Here is a 20,976-nt window from a genome sequence, read left to right on the forward strand (position 1 = left end):
AGTGGAAAGTCCCCCTGTTAGTGCTGGGCTTTGATTAATTGGTAGTTTAGATGGTGGGGAATAGCGTCCATAGATAATATCAGGCTGCACCTACACCTGCAGCTGCATTGTTTAACAACATCCTGACTGCGCTGTTTGTGTGAAATAGCCCATTATCTGGTCTGGTTAGACTTAAGCTGATAAGTATGTGTGTACATGTTCTGTGTATCTGTGTGTGAATGTGAACATGTATGTAGATTTCTGGTACTCATTTTCTCTGTTTAAACCTTGAAAATATGGAATATAGAGTTATAGTGAGTAGAGTTACAGTTTTCACTTGAATTCTATCTATTTTGTTCAGCTATCTCATTAGATTTAGTTGCTAAGCAGCAACATACGACTCAGAAACCATTGGTGTTATAGTGATAAGTCATAAATACAATACTATCTATTGCGGCTAAATATAGACACTGAAAATACAGAAAGTCAACATGAATTTAAGTAATAGTTGTTCTCTTTATTCCTTTGTATAATACTATAATAGAAGTATAAAATGATAATTCAGAATTACTATGTGACAATAGTCAGTGTTTGTGCAAATGTGTTAACTGTGTTAATTTAACATTGTCTTTTCTCATATCTTCTTTCATGTCTTTTTCTCTCACTGTAGGAATCTTCATACTCATTTGCACTGAAATGCCTTATCAGCCTTTCCACTGTTATATTGCTTGGTCTTATAATAATGTACCATGCCCGGGAAATCCAGGTGAGTTTACAGAAGAAAATCGAACTTTATTTTATTCATTTTACAAGCAGCTTTTGGAATTTTTGGGGATTTTGAATTTGCAGTTTGAGCCCAAATGAAAAAGGTTAAATAGGAGAAGATATTATTTTAAAAAATCTGTATAATTCAAAGTGCATAATCCTCATGCAGCTTAAAATTTAAGAGAATACATGAGACGACATATACAGCAAGCAAGCAAAATAAAGAACCAGCCCCATGTACTGTATAACGTGTGTGTGTGTGTGTATATATATATATATATATATATATATATATATACATGTATATATTTTATACAGTTTGATATACAGAAAAGGAATGTGCGCGTGTAAATACATTTGTTTTGTTGAATGTGGCCATCAGGATGTTCTGTTCAACAGGACAACTACCAGTCTGTTCTTACCTTGGTCTTGGTTATTGTGCTACTGTTTATTAAGTAGTGATTATCAATCATTAGAGTCGGAAAACACTGCAAATAATCTACAAGCCAGATTCTGATCGGTTCCTTTGATTGTGTGTATGCTTTTGTTCTGTTTGAGTTTGGTTGCTCTGTGCTGCATCTCAATTAAATTAAGTGACATGGACTATCTCAGATGAATAACTTGGATGTCTCATGTATCATTTTATTCACACAACATGAATTTACAATGAAGGCCCTACTTAGGAGGGCATGTTGTTGAATTTTAAAGATGTATGGAAGAAAAAAGTGACACTTGGAAGAAAGTAAAATACTACATATGACCCCAATGTCCTTGTTTGTTCCTCTACAGCTGTTTATGGTCGACAATGGTGCGGACGATTGGAGGATAGCCATGACGTATGAGCGAATCTTCTTCATCGTGCTGGAGCTGCTGGTGTGTGCCATCCATCCCATCCCGGGCCAGTATGTCTTCACTTGGACGGCGCGGCTGGCCTTCACCTACACGCCGTCGGTGGCCGACGCTGACGTGGACATCATTCTCTCTATCCCCATGTTCCTGAGACTCTACCTGATTGGCAGGGTCATGTTACTCCACAGCAAGCTGTTCACGGACGCTTCGTCTCGCAGCATCGGCGCCCTCAACAAGATCAACTTCAACACACGCTTTGTCATGAAGACCCTCATGACTATATGTCCAGGAACTGTTCTGCTGGTGTTCAGTATATCCTCCTGGATCATTGCTGCATGGACTGTGCGTGTCTGTGAGAGGTAAACACGGGGTTGTGAATAATGGATGTTGCTGGGCACAAATTGGAAAAACAAAATGGCTGATGCATAATTGTGCATTGTGGATTACTAGACACCTTTTCTTCTATCACTTTCGTCTCTGTTTTGTCCCACGCTTCACAGTGTTACCTTGTTTTCCGTCGCTCACCCTGCAATTGTCCACGGAAATGTGTGGAACCATCAGAATAGGTTATATGTAAATGCTGTACACGTGTGCAGGGAGGCATACGCTGATGCGCCCACATACTATACCGCTGCCTGAGTGTTTAAAAACACCCTGATATACGTTTCATTAGCTCAGCACTCGCTCCACGACTTCCCACTCCTTGTTTTATTGCTATTTTAGATGGCTTGTCCATAATTCATGAGTGTCTAATTGTTTGTTTGCTGAATGGTTTGTTTTGGTAATGCAGAGCAGCCCCCAGGATCCCCTATCCCGTTTTCTCTCCAAAACTGCGCATCGGGCTTCGTCTCAAGGGGGCAGCAATGATTCTCACTGAAACTGAAAGAGGCAGGGAGAAACGAAAAGCTTTCTCTTTCTTTCTCGCTTTGCATTTGCATAGGGAAATGAGACGTTAATGCCAGCTTTGATGTCTTAAAGTCATCTTTGCGTAGTTGGTGTGGAGGGGGAACTTGAACAGGGTGGGTGGAGAGTGGAAGATCTATGGCAACAGCTTTTATTAGAACCAATATGCTCGTCTGCATGTACTGCAGCGTAAAACTTAGGCATCAGACCAGAGGAGGTCTTTTCTTTCAATCTTTCGGCCAGGCCCTGGCTAAAGATGCTTCGTGTCCTCCTGCAGCTCACCTTGCCTGCTTTTACTAAGAACCCGCCTCCCTTCCTCTACCCCTCCTCTTAACTACTCCCATGTTAACCTGTCACTAACCATCCCCTTCTGCACACCTGACCTTGGATCCTCTTAGACCCTCAGCACCTCCAACTGCTGGCTGGTGGATTTAAACCCATAGAGGGGACCAGATCAGCTGACCTTTGTCCGCCGCTTCTCTGGAACACAGAGGCAGGACAGTGCGGTGTAACAGTGATGAGAGTTCACCCTTAACATCAAGACAGTGCGACGGCGAGTTCGAATACCAGTAATGATGTGTCCATAGAGTCGAGCTTAGGGCTATTGCTGCACACTGTTTCACTGTCTGTCTTTTTTTTTTTTTTTTTAATCCTAACCTTCGATTTGACTGTGACAGGGTTTAAATTGGCAATAAGGTGAGATTGTTGCCATCATTTGGTCTCTAGTACCTCATTATGCAAGGCAGGAATATGAAGTTTTTTTTATAGTTAGAAAACAGTGAATATCTGACACTGCACATGCCTAACTATGTGGGGTCAGTTTGGAAGCTTAAATAGATGATTAGGTGAGAAGCACAGGATCTCTAAAAGAGTCTTGGTAGATTGGATTTGGTCACACATACATTCTGTGACACACACTTTCCATGAGCAGTGCATGCCTTCAGTCGTTTGGTTTCAGTTTCAGAATAACATGTCCAGATTGGCAGATTTGTGTACGTATGTCTCCGTGTGTTACTATGGTTGGGTGCAAGCATGCACGTGTAGGTTGTGTGTATGCGTGCATGTGTGTGTGTGTTTGTATAATGTTTTGTTGTACTTTCTATTTCCCCACTATGCTGCTCCATAGGGATACCATGTGAGTCCTCGTTCTCTAGCCGTGGAAAAAAACCAACTTGCCATTTTTTCACCGAGCTGGCGCCACTGCTGCCCTGAGTGGGGTTGGAGGGTGGGGGTGGTAGTGGGGAGAAGGGGCAACCCCTCTGAAACTAAATCAACCGATGATCCTTTTCAAACTCAGTAGGCCGAAGGAGAATTAGGCAGGCCCTTAAGTTGGCATGAAAGTGGCACCATTCTGCTAAGAAAATGGAGTTTAGTGTCTATAGGAGGCCAGCAGAGACCGACGGTGTGAGCAGCACTTTGAAGCAAGCGTCTCTTTGCTAACTGTTGTGTGTTAGGCCGGTAGGAGCTGGAGCAGGAGGAGGTGAAGGGAGGGGAGGAGGAAATTTGTACTAAACTGGAGCAACTCCTTCAAGTCACCTTCACGCGTCTGCCAGAGGGCAATTTGTCTTTTACCATTTTTTTCCTCTCCCTGTCCTTATGCAATTGTTATAGATCCATACTGCACAAGAAGTCTTTTTAGCAGCAACTCCAAAGATTTTTGAGGAGCAAAAGCCTTTCTGTTCTTTGTGTTCACACATTACCATCTCATTATGTGTCTCCCTTCACAAAATTAATTGAACAGTGTTGTACCAGTTTTCCACAGACTTTTGTTGCTTCTACCCTAAAGATTTTTGTCTAGAGAGGAGAACAGTTTGTCTTCTGTCGCCAAAAGAAGGTCTGAGTATCCAAGGAGGGAACAAATGACGAGTCATTTTGTGTACTACTTAAGGTCACTTTGGTGTGGGGTGTGTCTTACTGTTTAGCACGGAATGACTTTGATTGCGAGTTACATATAAGTAGTGGTACACAGTTTACATGCAGGGAGGCATAGGGGCATTGTTTTCCATTGCAGCACAGTTAAATGGAGACACCTTATGAACAGGAGTTTGTTCTTTGCCGACTGCAGTGTCTCCAGTTTCTGTTTGCATACATGAACTGAATGTCATCCCCCTTCCTCCCGTCCTTCAGTAAACATCGAAACAGCATGCACGTTTTCATGTTTACTTATCAATCCCATCATTTCTAGTTAAACAAAAGTGGACAAAAGAGGCGCTTGTTTCCCAAAGTGCTGTGTGTGACTTGTATCCTCTGTTAAATGCGCCGCTACACTGTCACATTGACCACGCTCCTCAGTAAATCGAAGGGCAGTACGGTGTGAGATTGGACGAACACGGAGTCTTACCTGGAAAACGCCTAGATGGGGGGAATGAAAGACACACAACCAGGGGACTGAGACGGATGGAGGGGTGGAGGGAGGGGGGAGATGGGAGAAATGCTAATGTTACAGTATGTGGATTTAACTCTGGTCACTGGCCCCCTTTCCCTTCTTTCCTGATGCAGCCCATCTTCAGAGCTAACCTACCTCAACTAAGCTCCTTAACTAAGCTCTTTTGGCTTCTCCCTCACTACCAAGAAGCTCCCTCCCTCTCTCTCTTACTCCTGACTGATCCTTTGCAGATCTCCTACTGTACCCATCTGACGTGGCATGCTTTGCGGTTTCTCCTCATCTCTCCCCACTACTGATTTCCCGTCCCTTTGCCTTCCCTTATCCATGACAAGCAGGCCTAATCCAGCCCGAACTCAGTTACACACTTGCATGCATGCCTTGCCTTGCCTCCCTGGTTTCTCGCTCCTTTTTCTCCTTAACTGTTATCTAATTCTCTTCCTCTCCTGTTCTAACTCTGTTATCTGAAACAAAATGCTCTATTTCGAGGCGATGTGAGACTGCTGTTTCTCACCTTGCTTTCTCCAGCGAGGACCCGTAGGCTACGTTGAAGACAAGCTCTCAGAAGGTTTAGCTGACTTTCCCTCAGAGCGCAGCACCAGATTATCGGGCTTGAGTTACTAGTCAGATACACCTACACCCAAGGTCTGACATCCAGACTGTGTCATCACTTAGCCACGAGATACAAACCGCCAAGCCAAGAACAGGCTGTCCGAGTGTCTAACCAGAGAAACGCACACCGGTGCAACTTGAACTTTCTCACATCAACCACAGGTTTACATAAAATATTCAGGTAGATTTTACAAGTTTACAGCCTCCAGGTCGTGAGTGTAACCGCACTGAACTGTCATTGAGGAGGCACAAATCTAACAATGCTGATGTTCTTTTTAGGTTGTTGTTGCAGTAGATTTATATTTAAAGTAAAATGCAGCAACATAGGCGGTGACAGAAAATGTTTCTGTTGTTTGAAAGTGCTGAAGATGACTTCATTTCAAGAATTTCAGTCTCTCAAAGCATTTTTGTCCACATATGTTAAGAAATTTGATGGACATTACAGAACAAACTGCAACTCCTAATTAACAACCAACTCAAAGCAAATGTGACACTAAAACTGAACCCAGAGCTCACAAGCAAACTGTTTACTTTCAAGCTAAGACAAGAGTGTGATTCACCAAGCTCAGGTAGATTCTCTGTGGTTTGATGACTTGATCTGGAAATATGTCTTTGTGACAATGCTAACTATATAGGCATCGCATTGTTTGCAGCTGAAGGTCATTTACAGAGCATGTTTGCATAACAAGGAAGATGAAGAGGATCACCATCCCCAGATATGATCTACACTGATGAGCCGATCTGGTGTTGTTCTTTGCTCAAGGGCAGGTAGCAGCCTCTAGTAGAAATCAGTAACTCTTGTTGTTTTCCTTTAGCATAGAAATGCACTTCAGTCGCAGCCACCGTAGGAACATTTTCAGTAGACCGTTAGAAGAAAAAAGTGTTCTGAAGGAGAAATTCAAACACATGTAGCTGCTGTCTTCGGTCAATATTCTATGAAGTCTTAGTCACTGGTTAGATGCTTATGGCCGGCTACTCTTAGAAAGATTATTCTGTTGTGAATTAGTCTGATTTTAGGGGAATTGGTTCGTTGTTTTGATTCCTCTTATTGACGTCTCATACAGATATACATTTAATCCCTGTGCTCTCTGGTTTTGTTGTGAGAAAACCTGGTTTAATAAGCAAAATTAATAACAGATGTAATGCTTTATTGAGGTTTAGTATGAATGTGTCACAGCTATGCAACAAGAAACAACAAACAGCTACAAGTTCAGTAACCACGCGAGGACTTTAAACTTGAAAAACCTTGAAATGTTTTGGGTAGACACTTGCTGGGGCACTTGAAAGTAGGCAGCATCTAGAGAGGCGGTTGATTCTAATGATCAAGTGCTACCTTATAGCCAGACTTGGTGTTGTGGGCAGAAATACAGCACATTTTGTACAGTGCTGAGCGCATTGGGAAGACTGGGAACATGAAAGAAAATGCCTAGGTGTACTGAGTTGGCAGTGGAGGTGGAGAAGTCGTGTTTAAACGCTTCTATATGTGTGTCCTCTGAAGGTCGAATACCCAGAGCGTGAAGCAAATTGAGCGTGTAATTTCTAGGAGAAGAATTAAAGGAGGAATGTTTTTAACTTGTTTTTAAGATTGAGCACGACAACTTTGCTTTGCAGCTCAGGATGGCCAGAGTGCGATGCTGCGGCTGGAAACTTGCTGCCGAGTTTTTTTGGAGGAGTCTCCAGCCTAATTCAATGAAACATCTGTAATAGGATACTCTCTATCTGATAACCCCAGAGACACAAGCACACGCTCCAGCACTGGAACATTAAGATTAAGGGCCTCATGAAAAGAGCTTCCTGTCTGGTGGCCTTGGAGATTAAGAAGGACAGTCGTGGCAGGTCACAGAGAGGCTTGACTTTATGGAAGAAAAAAAACTGACTGAAGTTCTCAGTTTAAATATGAAAGTTTGCAAGGGTAGAGAGCTTGATAAGGGCTTGTGCTAGCTGACATCTTTAGCTTTATTATTTGTAATTGAATGACTTGCAGAAAGTCTCAGTAGTTAAACTACTGCAGCGTGCTGTGGGGAAGTTTTCTTGTAGCTCCTGTCAAAGTGTTGATTAGATTCACAAACACGCACATTTGATTTACAAGTCAGACAATCCAAGCAGGTCTTTACTTTGACATTAATTGTTTGACCGTACATTAAATTTACTTCATTATTAATGTGCAGTCATTTTGGTGCAACGTAATAGTTTTGTTCCTGGCAACAATATACAGGAGACGTAAGAGGCACTCAGTCTAAAGCTAATATCCAGCCGCTGTGAGACCGCAAGCCTCCATGTGGTTTATGTTTTATGTTAATTGGCTACAGCACAATTACAGCACACCTTGTGAGACCGCCACTCCTCCATGTTTGATTTTCTGATGAAGGGTCACTGTGACATTGAGCCCCTTGACTGCTCAAGTGTGTTTAAGAATTCAGTGAACAGAGTTGAACTTGGGCACAAAGCCAAGAGATGAAGACAGCCACGAATTTTACGTTCTGTACTCTGCATGTTTTATTTTCTATGCTTTTCCGTTCTTATAGTATATGTGAGCTTTCTCTATGTGCACTTTACAGGAAAAGAATGAAATGTGTTTTATACATGATGCCTAAAGTCAGTGTTAGCATTCAGACATACGGACATTTTCACTTTTCAAGTAGAAATGTCTTTTGCTAAGCTGGGAGCAGCTGTGTGTAATGTTCTAAATGGTTACTTTTGCTGATACATTTGCATGTTTCCAGCGCAGTGGAACTTTTGACCCAATGATGGCACTAGATTAAAAAAAAAAATGGAGGCATTACCAGAGCTACAAGTCATCCTGAGGGGGGACATGAATATATGTTGCATATTGAATGGAAATCAATTCGTTAGTTATAAAATCATTTCTGTCAAAACCACAAAAAATAATCTAATAGTGGTGATGCAGGAAAAGACAGAGGATCACTAAAGTCAGTAGGATTCATCCTCTGTGGATCACAATTGTCAGGCAGACTGCTGGTATTGTTTGTGTATCCCTTTGTATCCCTTTAGCACAGTCAAAGAATTAACTTAAAGAACTGACTGCCCTATTTTAGATAATTCTATTGGGATGCAGAATAACAGAATTTAATCTAAAGACCCCACAATTAAAACATCTAAAATATTATGATTTAAAAATAACTGTTGAGTATTGTTTTTACTTGGAAACATGTTCTCAGATGTGCAGGATACAAGTGTGTGCTGCTGCTGCTGCTGCTTCCTTGCCTGCCTGCTTTGCATATTGGCTGTGCTGTAGAAACACCGTTAGGTTTGCAGCTTCTCAATTAGGTCATCATTACTTTGACTCTAATCTGCTCATGTTTACTGCAACTAACACACTCCCAGAGGAGCATCGCAACATATTTGTCCCCAAGTTATCTCAGCCCGTGCTCAAATTCCTTTCTATCAATAAGGCTAGTTGACTTTTTTTTTTTTTTAAACTCTGCTTGTTTGCTGTGAAGCAAAAAATGCAGACAGAGGAGGTAGCTGCAGAATGTTAAACAGACGCTTTTCATTGTGAGGGAAGTCCTTTTACTTTGCTGTAGTAGCTGACCGGTGGAAGAAAGTAAAGATAATGCAGGTTTCTCAGAGGAGGTTTGTGAATATTGGTATAGATTTAGGTTGTGCACATATGTTATTTTATGTTTTACCTGACTTGTGTGTGTTGAGGGACACAAAGCACATTTATATGTGTTGTTCAAACAGCTCTTTTCTTCTCATATTGAAGCGGTTTCACGGGCTTCATGTATGTGAAGCAGTTCAATCAGCAGACAGCAACATTTAAAAAGAACGCTTGAACAACGTGAATATAATTGCTGAAAAGGAGGAGCCATTTTTCATTGAAGAGAGACAGAAGCTAGTTATGTTGCATTCACGGGACTTTTATGTGCAAAGGCTTTTTCTGTGTCCTTAAACCTGAAATATTTTACACTGTAGAATTTTTGATCGAATATTTAGAATATTCCTGATAGTTTAAGTGTGTATGTGTGCATGTTGGCAAAGGGAAGTGTGTGGCTCATTCACATTTGATCCATAACACTTCTATTTATCCAGAGGACATGTCGTCATCTCGTCTCCAAAGCTCATCTACAAATAGCAACAGTTAAAAAATTAAATAACAGTGAATTGTTCATTGGTACATGAACAGAACACATCCCTGTGCTGGTGACAGGACTGACTAGACTATTTGAAACTATTTTGGATGATAGTTTGATGAAGCTGTTAATTTTGTCGTTGCTGCTGTCGACATGCTTAGCTAAGATACCGAACCGTAGAGATGTTACCTCGTCTGTGTTGATCATGCTGTACTCTGTCCTCTAGCCCACCATAGAAGAAAAGGTTCAGAGCTCATACAGATGTATTTTAGAGTATTACTTTGGATAAATCTCTGAAATATCTATTAATTGATGGCAGGATAATGTGTCGCCGTGACTGTCTGTCAGGGAGGATTTAACAATGGGGGATAAAACTATCAGCTTGACATTACAGACCTCTTGTCCTGGAATAGGTTGAAAGTGGTGCCAGCTCTTCTCCATGCTATTCCAAAACTTGACACAGTATATTGAGAGCCTTAAAACGCTATCGATTAGCTCCCCATTCAGCCTCTGTCTCTGTTCCCGAATTGCTGTCGTCTGCTTCTTTTTCAGAGTAACACCTGAAATACGTGCGACAAAAACATACATCCACCATTAGAAAAACACGATAAAAGAAGAAGCAAGCATATTTATGGGTTATAATGACAAAAGACAGAGAAGTCCCCCTGCATTACACTGTAATATACTGTTTACTATGCGGAAAGGTGCAGCACATTTCTGCCCTCCTTGAAGACATGACTCACTCTCTGCATGCCTTGATGACAAGATGAATGAAATTAACATACTATTCACTTGTAATTACAATATTTAGCCAGCTGATCAAGTTTAGCCCCCTGGCAGCTATCAAAGGGCAGCTGGTGAAGTGATGGGATGCAGGTAAAAGAGACAGGGGTGTCAAATTCAATGAGCTTCTTCCTTTGTTGCTCATCCAATCCTTCCCCCACTGTTTACAAATGAAAGCCTGTCCGAGAAGACGTGCAATCCCTCTCCACCTGGTGATACTGCAGCATTTGTCAGAGATGGTTTGAATCTCTAAGCGGACCCTCGGTTTTCCCATCGCTCCCCTGCTCTCAATATACTGGCTTTGAAGCATGCAGGATGCAGACATCTTTTTTTATTCCTGCATGGTATTGTACAGACTGCTTATCTGCATGTCATTTGAAAAGCTTGATTCCCACAGACCACACACTTTTTTCGACACTCTGTGGGACAAAAAATGCTCATAGTTATTTTTCCCCCTGACTTTGAGCATGAATAGAAACTCGAGAGTGGGAGTTTTCAGAACTGCAGACGGCATGATTACTTCATTTATGATATTTGATAACAATGAACTGTCTTGGAGGAGAAAGAGGAGCAGGCATTTCTATAAACTAGCTCAGGAGTTTTTCCCGACAGAGAGGAAAACTCGAGATAAAATTCACAGACTGGCCCTCAGAGCTCCAATCTGTACTTGTGCGCTAATTAGAGGTGATTGTTCTGGTCATTTTGAGTCCGCACGCTGGGTCCCTGCTGGATAGTTCAAACTCATTGGAAATTCATGATTGGAACAATCAGAATCCCTTCAGAGAAGCCTTAACAAAATCCCAAGAAATTAGACTCAATTTACGTTGTCTTGTCATAAGGATGTTAGTGAGATGTTGTCTCGAAGTACTTAATGAATATTTGATTTTAACTCCAGAGTTAAATCTTATCTGATCTCCTCCTAGACAGCCCATTGGGAATAATCAGGCGACTTGAATGGCGGTGGGTGGATGAGGCAGATTTGCCTCTGTGATAGACTTTTGTCTTGCTGCAAAAAGGTATGGGAATGTCATCCACAATCCAGCTTTGTACTTTGTGTGGGTTTTTTCCTCTAGAAGTATCTTTGCAATTGCACTGTGGGCCTTTGGACTGACAATTCAAGCATGGCTGTCAGCTATTTTCAGCAGACAACATGTTTGAAGTGATGATTTGCATTGCCAAACCTTTTCTCGGGGCAGCGGAAACTCTATGAAGAAAGATTTGCAGCAAACCACGATCAATAAGCCAACTGTTAGTTCGATTTAAAGCAACTGTCTTTGCATTTTTGGATGCACTGCCACATTTGTTGGGTTGCATTATTCAATCTAAGTTTGACCCGCGGTTCTCTATCCACTTCCAGCAACATGGCCTCTCTTTTTTCATTTGAAACATTTTTTTTAAAATTGTAATTTCTTTGCTATTGTATGACAATGATTTGGCCTCATTTTTTTAAAACCTCCCTTCCCATCATTCATACCAGCAGACTTTTTATTCTGGCTGACGCTGAACATGCAACACATGTTCAGTGGTTTCAGTTTGAAATCACCAAATTTAGTAAAGAAAAAAAAGCTTTTTCTGCCTTCATGTCAGTTTTAAGTTTCCTGCCCATTAGCTCATGTTTTTCCATTAAAACTGCCACAGTTAGAAATGACGTAAAGCCAAAGAACAATCAAAAAGACTTCTAGTTTCTCTTTCAAACGCACTGAGTATACCTTCATTTTTGCTTCTCAGAATAGAATTGGATGCATTTTTTGGACTCTGTGCCAAACTGGCTTTTTTAAACAGGTGTCTCACCTTGCATCATGATTTCTTCCTACTCCTCAGTCCTCACCACCTCCACCTCCTCCACCCACCACCCCTCTTTGGTTCGCACAGTCTTTCTTCAGCATGCTCACATTCAAGAACGAAAGCGTCCAGTTTTCCTGACTGTCTGTCTCCCACTTCTGCTTATGTTCGTTGCTTCAGGTATCATGACAAACAGGAAGTGACCAGTAACTTCCTGGGAGCTATGTGGCTCATCTCGATCACCTTCCTCTCTATTGGCTACGGTGACATGGTACCACACACGTACTGTGGGAAAGGCGTGTGTCTGCTTACAGGGATCATGGTAGGTTCCTGTTGTCTTCTTTCAGATAAAATTCTTACCAGACAACTTTGACAAGAGCAGAACTAAACCTTGACTCCGCTACACTCACTGCCACCTTTATTCAATGACAGAACTTCCTGCAAAAAGAACTTTGAATATGTAGTTTTGTCTGCAATCAACTAGGGCTGGCCCGAATAGTGGTTTCTGGCCTCCGGATATTCGGGCCCTATTAAAGACGAATATCCGAATATTTCTTTCCGCCCCGTAACATCCGACGGGGGGGTGGGGCCTGTGGCGGAGACGCCCGAATATTCGAATCCGTTCGTCTGGTGTCCCGGGTCCAAATTTTGCCGTCGTTTTGTCTTCAGTTAAACTGAAGAATTTCCAAACAGCAGCGGTCTTCAGCATCTTGTCTTGTGTTTCTGCAACGAAGTGAAGCGTGACGTCAGAGTCGGCAGCCACCTGGCCATTCGGGTGGTGTTTACAAACACGAATGGATGAGCCGAGAGGAGCCGATGTGGGCTGAAAGCGGAGGGAAGAGACGCGCTCCGAATGTTTTCGTCTGGGGGGAGGAGGGGGTGATCACATAGACATATGTGTGTATGTCATAGACATATGTGCATATATTTATGGGATCACACGACGGAATGAGCCGATATGAGCCGATGTGGGCCAAAGGCGGAGGGAAGACAGTAATGCCGAATATTCGTTACGCCCGGTAACGTCCGACCAGGGGGATACCACCGTAGCGAACGAATATTCGGGATATTCGGGTCCAGCCCTACAATCAACAAAGGTGTTCAAACTAAAATAATTTACTATAAAATCGTAACAGTTTACAGTGTTTAAGCTCACCTGCATCTCTCTGCCAGATGTTTAAAACTGCTACAGGCTCAAAAGGAATTATCACACAGATTAACATCAAGTACAGTATGTACTTCTACACATTTGTGCCTCTTTTTCTCTGTTGAAATGTTTTGTTCTGCACTGGTACACATATTTAATGGTCGAAAATCTGTTGTTTTTTGCTCTCATGTTAAAACGAAGCCAAAACTTCCTCATAGATTTGTTTTCTTTGCTGCTTTGTTTTCTCTTCTCTGCTTCTCATATGGCATTGTTATCACTGACATAGTAAAGTCAACATATTGCACCTTAAAAGATCACAAACCAGTGTTCTGTGTTTTGTTGGACCATGCTTTCGTTCAACAGGGAGCTGGTTGCACTGCGCTGGTGGTTGCAGTAGTAGCCAGGAAGCTGGAGCTGACCAAGGCTGAGAAGCATGTCCACAACTTTATGATGGACACACAACTCTGCAAACGAGTGAGTCACAGCATAGGACTGCATTTTGAGAAACTATCATAATATATGGTTGTTTTTACAACAAGGGTGGCCAAAATTTTGCTTTGTGACAGTTCGAACTTCTACGTATAGATGTGTGTTGTAAACAGCTCAACCAGCGTAGACTGGAAGTGGGCAGGTCTGCATGTGGTCCAGGCTCAAAAATCTTTGAATATCTCTGAACCCCAAAGCCTGATGATGGCTTTGAAAGGTATGTCATTTAAAAAAAAATAGCCCAAATTATTTCATTTATTACAGTCATAAACTATAAAAACTGAGAGAATGGTCAGATTTTCAACTTTCTAATCATTCTTGAACTATTCATCTGTATAAATTTAACAAATCTAAGCTGATATTCCATCAAAGTCACTTTATTTCACATCTCACTTAAAAATAAACCGTTTGCACAACCAAATTCTATTAAAAATAAACAAACGGCAAACATCTGCTCTCTCACTCTGCACAGTCATGAAGTCATTAGTAGTTTAGCTGTGACAGTTACGTGAAAAAGAAATTAGGGACTTTTCCCATATCTGGATTGAACTGGCAGCTGTATTTACACAAAATAGATAGGAATCAAGTGTGGGAAAAAAAAAGTCGTAAAATGTCATAGCATGTAAAACCGCCTTTTGTTTTCCAGTACTTGACTGTTTCCACAGAGGTGCAGGACTTTATATTGCAGTAAAAAAAAAAAAAAAAACAAGTCCTAAGAAAGTTGAAAATGTGAGATGAGCAAATGGTTTGAGGGTTCGGGGCATTAAAACATTTTAAAAACCTTGCAGGCTGTTCTCATTACACTGTTGGTGTAAATGTCTTGTTTTATCAAAGTTCTTTCTCAGCGTCAGATCTGCTGAGTCTGTGGCACTTTTTAAAAAGCACTGAATACCAATCTGTGTAGACTGTCACTTTCATAACTTCTAACAAGCTTCATATTGTTTCTTTTAATTTGTTTTATCTCTCCTTTCCCTGAAAGCCTTGTTGCATTTCATCACACTCTATTGTTAGCTGCTACAATATCACCACTGTGGACAGCTGCCTTTTAGTTCCTAATGCATCCAACTGATACAGATTAGAGTTCAGCAAATATTTTTTTACTAATATTGTCTCACAGGTAAAGAACACAGCTGCCAATGTACTCAGGGAAACATGGCTCATTTACAAACACACCAAGTTGGTCAAGAAGATAGATCACGCCAAGGTGCGGAAACACCAGCGCAAGTTTCTCCAAGCCATTCACCAGTAAGTCCTGCGCTGCATTTGTTTTCTGTGATCTAATCTACTGTAAATATGACTTATTGTTCACAACCAACCACCAAGGGGAATCCGTCAGCATGCCCAAAAACCAAATCTGGGAAAATAACAACCTCAATCCATGGCACTGCCTTCATGTTATTTATGGAACAGAGTATTTCAGTTGTAATATTCACTTTATTGCTAATAATCTGATGACATGTAGCTGTGTATATTTGCTACTATGTGCTCTCCTAGCCTACAGTTTCCTTTGATTGTTATGCTCACACACATGTAACCTCTCACAATCACACACACATATACAAACACACACATACACACACTGCAATCTAGTGTAATGGCCCTTCCTCTTCCCTCCCCGTCCCTCTCCCTCCGACCCTCTTTTACCCTGTGCTTACAGTGAGAAGTGTAATGGTTTCACTCGTTTCGTGAATGTTGTGGGGTTAAAACTCTGTACTGTGTTCTGTCTTTGTTTTGCTCTATCACTGCAGAGCTCAGAAGTAAGTTGAGTCTTCTATGTATCCTCCTCCTACTGTTTCCTCAACATCCTCCTCCTCCTCCTCCTCTCTCGATGTCTGCGTTTGACATGCATGAAAAAAATGCATTTGTTTCCAAAAAAAAAAAAAAGAAAGAAAAAAGCTAAAAATGGATGCTGGATGCTATATTGTCTTTTGGTTTTTCTTTACTTCAGTGTTCCATCTACTTCCCTCTCCCTCCCATTCTCCCTTGAATGGAATGGAAAAAAAAAAAAGCATCAACATTTTTGCCACCAGTGATAGTGGAGGGTTGTCTGCAGAGAACGTGTGAAAGGAAAAGCATCTTGCACAGAATGAGCTTGGAGCTTTCTTGGCCTGGCCAGCAGTTCATAATCATCTACAATGTACTGTATGATGTTGCCCATGATTAATATAGCTGCTCTTGGGGCTATATTAACCCGCATCAGCTGAACTCATCCTACACTATGATGGTTTTGTGATGGCATAAGTACGCACAATGTGATGCGCTCTAGTTCAAATGAAGTTGAAATGTTTGCTGTTGATTTAATTTTTTTGTTTTTGCCTCTTTTATTTTACTAAGATGAGATCAAACAACAAAAAGCTTATACATGACATTGATGACATGACACAACATGCATGTCGGGTGTTGTGTCGAACAAAATTGAGCTCCTAATGTGTTACACTAATAAGTAGCGCTTTTGGCTTTTAGCCCCCATTCTTCGACGGTCATAAGGGATAACAAAGCCGAGCAAACAGACACATACAGGCTGAGGCAGTTTCCCACAGAGATGGAGCCGTAAGCGAGCAGTCTCACTCCGCTCTGATACACTGATTTGCACATGAATAAATGCCCTTGAATGTCATCCTGTCTCATAATTTGCCGAACAGGGAAATTCTTCCTCTCGCACATTCAGATGATGGCTGTGTGATGCCACCGCTAACAATGACGCATTATTCACATCAGCGTCAACAGTCCTTACAGTGTCATAATGCATTAGATTAGATATAAGGAGGAGCAGTGTTGAAGGCATCACAAAACATGTCCAACGTATCATTACGCCGGTCTTTTAAAATGTCTATGTTGCCGTATGTTCAGCAGTGTCATTAGACGGTTTTATTTCTGGCAAAGCTTCATCTTTTATCTGTGGCATCCACCCACACACACACACACGCATGCACGCACATACACACTTCACCTCATGTACACAAACACACACTCAAACTCCAGCACGGAAAATGCTTAGCTCACGTTTCATTGTGCACAAAGTCAGTCATAGTCACTGCACGCTTACTGAATGACCAGTGTGTCTATATGAAGTCCTACCACTGAGCTGTGTGTAGCACTGACGAGGGGCATGCCATCTTCTTCCTTTTTTTAAATGTCTTACATTGGCTGGAAAGAGATGGGAGTGTTTTGATTTCAAACAGGTTTTTGGGGTTTTCTCGTTTGGAAGCATATTGCATTCTCACTGGAAAAAATACAGTTTTGTCGTAGTAATACTGTTATGTTTGCAATTTATTGAGATCTTTTCACTCTTGGTCTAAAACAGATTCTTTTTTTTGGGTTGTAACAAGATTATTTCTCGCTATCAAGACTATTTCTTATGACAACAAAAACACTTGCTGCTCTCTGCTGCTTAAAGTAAGAAAAAAGATCTTGTTATAACAAAAAAAGACCCCGATAAAATGTAATAAATGCAGTCTCTATTTTTTCGAAATGAGTGTAGTATGCTTCTGTAATTTTGCATGTTTTGGTTGGCATTGTATTGACCAAGACCAGGAATGCTTTTATATATATATATACATATATATGTGTAATTCTATATATATGTGTACATATAGGTATGTAAACTACACATATTTACAATGCATGTCTCTCTCTCTCTCTCTTAAATACCATCAATGAGAAAACACTCCTGATAAAACATGTGTTGTTCCTCCTTTCTTCTCTGTTGGCCTCTTCTGTCCCCTCATGATCCCAAACAATCTGTCTCTCTCTGTGCTCGACTCCTGAAAACCGTCCTCCTTCCCTCTATTTCCTTATTCTCTTTTCCTCCAATCTCTCCTTCTTGCCTCCTTCTTTCTCTCTTACTTGCACCTCCTGCTTCCCTCTTTTTCCTGTTCACATCTCCCTGTGCCCCCACTCAGACTGCGCAGTGTGAAGATGGAGCAGAGAAAACTCAACGATCAGGCCAACACCTTGGTGGACCTGGCAAAGGTGAGTCTTCTAAGTTCAAGTCTAAAAATTCAACTATATCTTTTTACCCTAAACAATCAGTAACTTTCATTAGAGTTCATTTAAAGCTGACCCGGTCAGTGTTTCTGCATCAACAATAAAGCAGACGTGATTAGAAACGTGTCACTCATGGACTCTATGGACCATTTTAACATTTGTTTTGGTGAAGTGCCCAGAAACATGACTCCAAATGAAGACACTGCTTTTTTATTACACATATATGCTATTTGCGAACATATATAATATATATAACATATATAATTGTCCTGTATTGTGCCCATTTTCAGTAAACTAATGAAAGTCTCATGTGTCCCCAGAATGTCTTTCAATTTTCAGCTCAAAACACTGCAAACGTGGTTCATTTTACCATGACTATATAAATCCTGGTTTTAGTCCTGCTCTGAAAGGCCTGTTTCAGGAAGAAAACACTCTCTGCATCTGTGATTGATAGCATCAAGCAAAACACTGGACCACACAGCAGCTGACACAGATGTAAACGTGTGAAACCAGAATTTTCCCCCTGAGCTGTCATTTTTATGCAAATGTTGCAGAATTCTTAATGGGATGTGTTTCAGTCAGTAGTTCATATTTTTTTCATTGTGCGACAACAGAAACAGATGCAATAAGCTTTGCTGGAACTTTAGCTGTATAAAAATGCATTATATGTGAGCACAGAGAGTAGGAGAGAAACAAACAGATGTAAAAGTCTGACACCGGTTGCACTGGAACAATAACGGGCATTAGCTGTGCTTTTGAACTGAGTAATATTAGAGTAGAGCAGAAGCAGCTGCACAAAGTACACAAACCTGGTGGACCAGAGGCAGCTGCTTCACCTGAATGGTTCACCTGGAAGCAAGGAGGAGGCAACATATACAAAGTTTGAGCTGGATGACTGTTGGGTCCTTCGTCAGAACTTAGCAGCTCAGTAAAATTCTCATTACCTTGTAAAGCTGAGAGGCTGTTTAGTTGAAGGGTTTCGAGGAATCCATCCATCCATTCTCCATACACCGCTTTACCCTCATTAGGGTCGCGGGGGGTGCTGGAGCCTATCCCAGCTGACTTGGGCGAAGGCAGGGGACACCCTGGACAGGTCGCCAGTCTGTCGCAGGGCTACATATTCAGACAAACAATCACACTCACATTCACACCTACGGACAATTTAGAGTAATCAATTAACCTCAGCATATTTTTGGACTGTGGGAGGAAGCCGGAGTACCCGGAGAAAACCCACGCATGCACAGGGAGAACATGCAAACTCCATGCAGAAAGATCCCAGGCCCACCCCGGGATTTGAACCGGGGATCATCTTGCTGCAAGGCGAAAGTGCTAACCACTAGCCCACTGTGCAGTCTGGGCTCGAGGAATGGCATGAGTAAAAATTTTCATGTCTTAGGAGCTTTTAGCACAAAACACAATCCATTTTTAATCATTTAAATTTTCATTCTAATGATATGGAACTAATAAATACTATAAGTCACATTCTTTAATGAAACAACGTCAGTGACATGGTACCAATCTTAAAAGGTATATTCTTTCAAGCCATTGATATATTTTCTGGTATGAGCATAAATATCTTAGTCTGTCATTCATGGCTTTTTCCAGTGTTGATTCCAGTGTTCTTCCTTTATTTAAATTGATTAAATGGATGATTTATCATCAAGTGCCCCACAGATGGATGCTGGTGGGCTTTTCTGCTATCAGTATACACATGAGCTTAGGGGGTAAAGCCTTAACGCAACCTTTTCACTGTGTTCTCACTGTTTACGGTAAATTACACTAAAAGAGCTTCTTTCTCGTTCCTTGTCTTAGTGTGTTGATGGTTCAGAACTCTTGGGGTTACATTAAGTTAAAGATGCAGTACATACTTTTTGAAAAGTAGAGAAACAAATGCCTGACACAGGGTTTCACCATTTAAGGAACAAATAGTTTCCTTTAGCTCTCCTCTTATGTTGAAGGTAAAGTAACGTTTATATTCTTTGTTTCTCACCCAAATGAATTGTGTATATCCTGGAGGCCTAGCAAACACATTGAATGGATTTTCTTCTTTCTTCCTCATAAAAGATTTGCAGAGTTGAGTTTCGAACTGTTTGCTAGCAGTCTTCATCTTGTTTTGCCCTTGTGGACCGATAGCTGTATCTCTTGGCGCTAACTTCATCGATCAGCAGAACAGTGTAAAATCATTGACATGTGGATCATGGACTTTTTGTGTGCATGCACAAAATACTAGCTAAGCTTGGGACCACTCCGCACTGCTGCTGGTGAAAACTCTACTGGGTACCTTTAGGATATCATGAATTTGATAAATTAATGATATGAACTTGGTGTTTAACACGTTTTAGGAAAGTTCAGTGACAGGATTAGATATGCACCAGAATGACATCATCTCATCACTCAATGCAGATCATTGTTCTTAGTAGAGTCTTTATGAGCTCTAACACCATCTTAGACAATACTGGGCAGGTTAGTAGCTTCACTTTAATTTTTTTTTAATGAACCACTATTCTAATCTAATACCTTTGATTTAAATCTAGCCAAACTGCATATGGATTGCCTGAAACCCCATTTTTGGTACCATCTAAGTTAACTATACAGAATTACGCCCTACTGCAAGACTACCTGTTCACTTTGGAAAGCCAATTTAAGAACCTGAACCTGAGCACACACGGTAAACAGTACAGGTCTGGAAGAGGGTGAATACAGTCATGCCTCAGTAGCTTCTATCCTGCTGCACAGACGTCAGCTGACCCACCAGAGCAGAGAGGGGCTTCAAAGGGAGGTGCATGACTGCAGCTTCATTTGATGTGGATGGCATTTGCTCTCCAGTGTGTATTTTAAAGGGCCAACCCCTTTAATGTGTGTTTACTAGCCCTTACTGAGCTCAATGGTCAGATCTATCTGCATCCACCCTACAGCAGATCAACAGCTTGTTTCTAAGCCCAAAAGAGAAGTAGCCCTCTGATTTCTGGCTTATACATTACCCCTTGTGTCGTCCTGCGGTTCAAAATTGACCCGTTTTAAAGTTAAAAAATGTGGAAAAAATATATATTTTCACAGTAAAACTTCTGATGTCCACATTTTCAACATTTTTGGGAAATCTTTGAACATTTTTTTGGTGGAAAAAAGAAATGTTAAAAATGTTTCTTTAAGAACATTCACAAAAAAATCAACCAAAATCCAGCAAATTTCGCTGAATTTTGGTTGAT

General features: G+C 41.2%; 1 protein-coding gene across 2 annotated transcripts in view; it reads left to right on the top strand.

Annotated features, from left to right (window-relative positions):
• Positions 1 to 20,976, top strand: part of kcnn1a (potassium intermediate/small conductance calcium-activated channel, subfamily N, member 1a) — a 58,671-nt gene that overhangs the window by 31,126 nt on the left and 6,569 nt on the right. The window contains exons 3-9 of one of the 2 annotated variants that reach the window (XM_022200706.2): positions 650 to 745; positions 1,534 to 1,952; positions 12,331 to 12,472; positions 13,661 to 13,771; positions 14,901 to 15,028; positions 15,532 to 15,540; positions 17,686 to 17,755. In XM_022200706.2, coding sequence (XP_022056398.1) covers positions 650 to 745; positions 1,534 to 1,952; positions 12,331 to 12,472; positions 13,661 to 13,771; positions 14,901 to 15,028; positions 15,532 to 15,540; positions 17,686 to 17,755 — 975 coding nt within the window. The remainder of the gene's footprint in view (positions 1 to 649; positions 746 to 1,533; positions 1,953 to 12,330; positions 12,473 to 13,660; positions 13,772 to 14,900; positions 15,029 to 15,531; positions 15,541 to 17,685; positions 17,756 to 20,976) is intronic. The other variant, XM_022200708.2, reaches the window with a different exon arrangement.

Source organism: Acanthochromis polyacanthus, chromosome 9 (genome assembly GCF_021347895.1).
Source record: "Acanthochromis polyacanthus isolate Apoly-LR-REF ecotype Palm Island chromosome 9, KAUST_Apoly_ChrSc, whole genome shotgun sequence".
Classification (NCBI taxonomy): domain Eukaryota; kingdom Metazoa; phylum Chordata; class Actinopteri; family Pomacentridae; genus Acanthochromis; species Acanthochromis polyacanthus.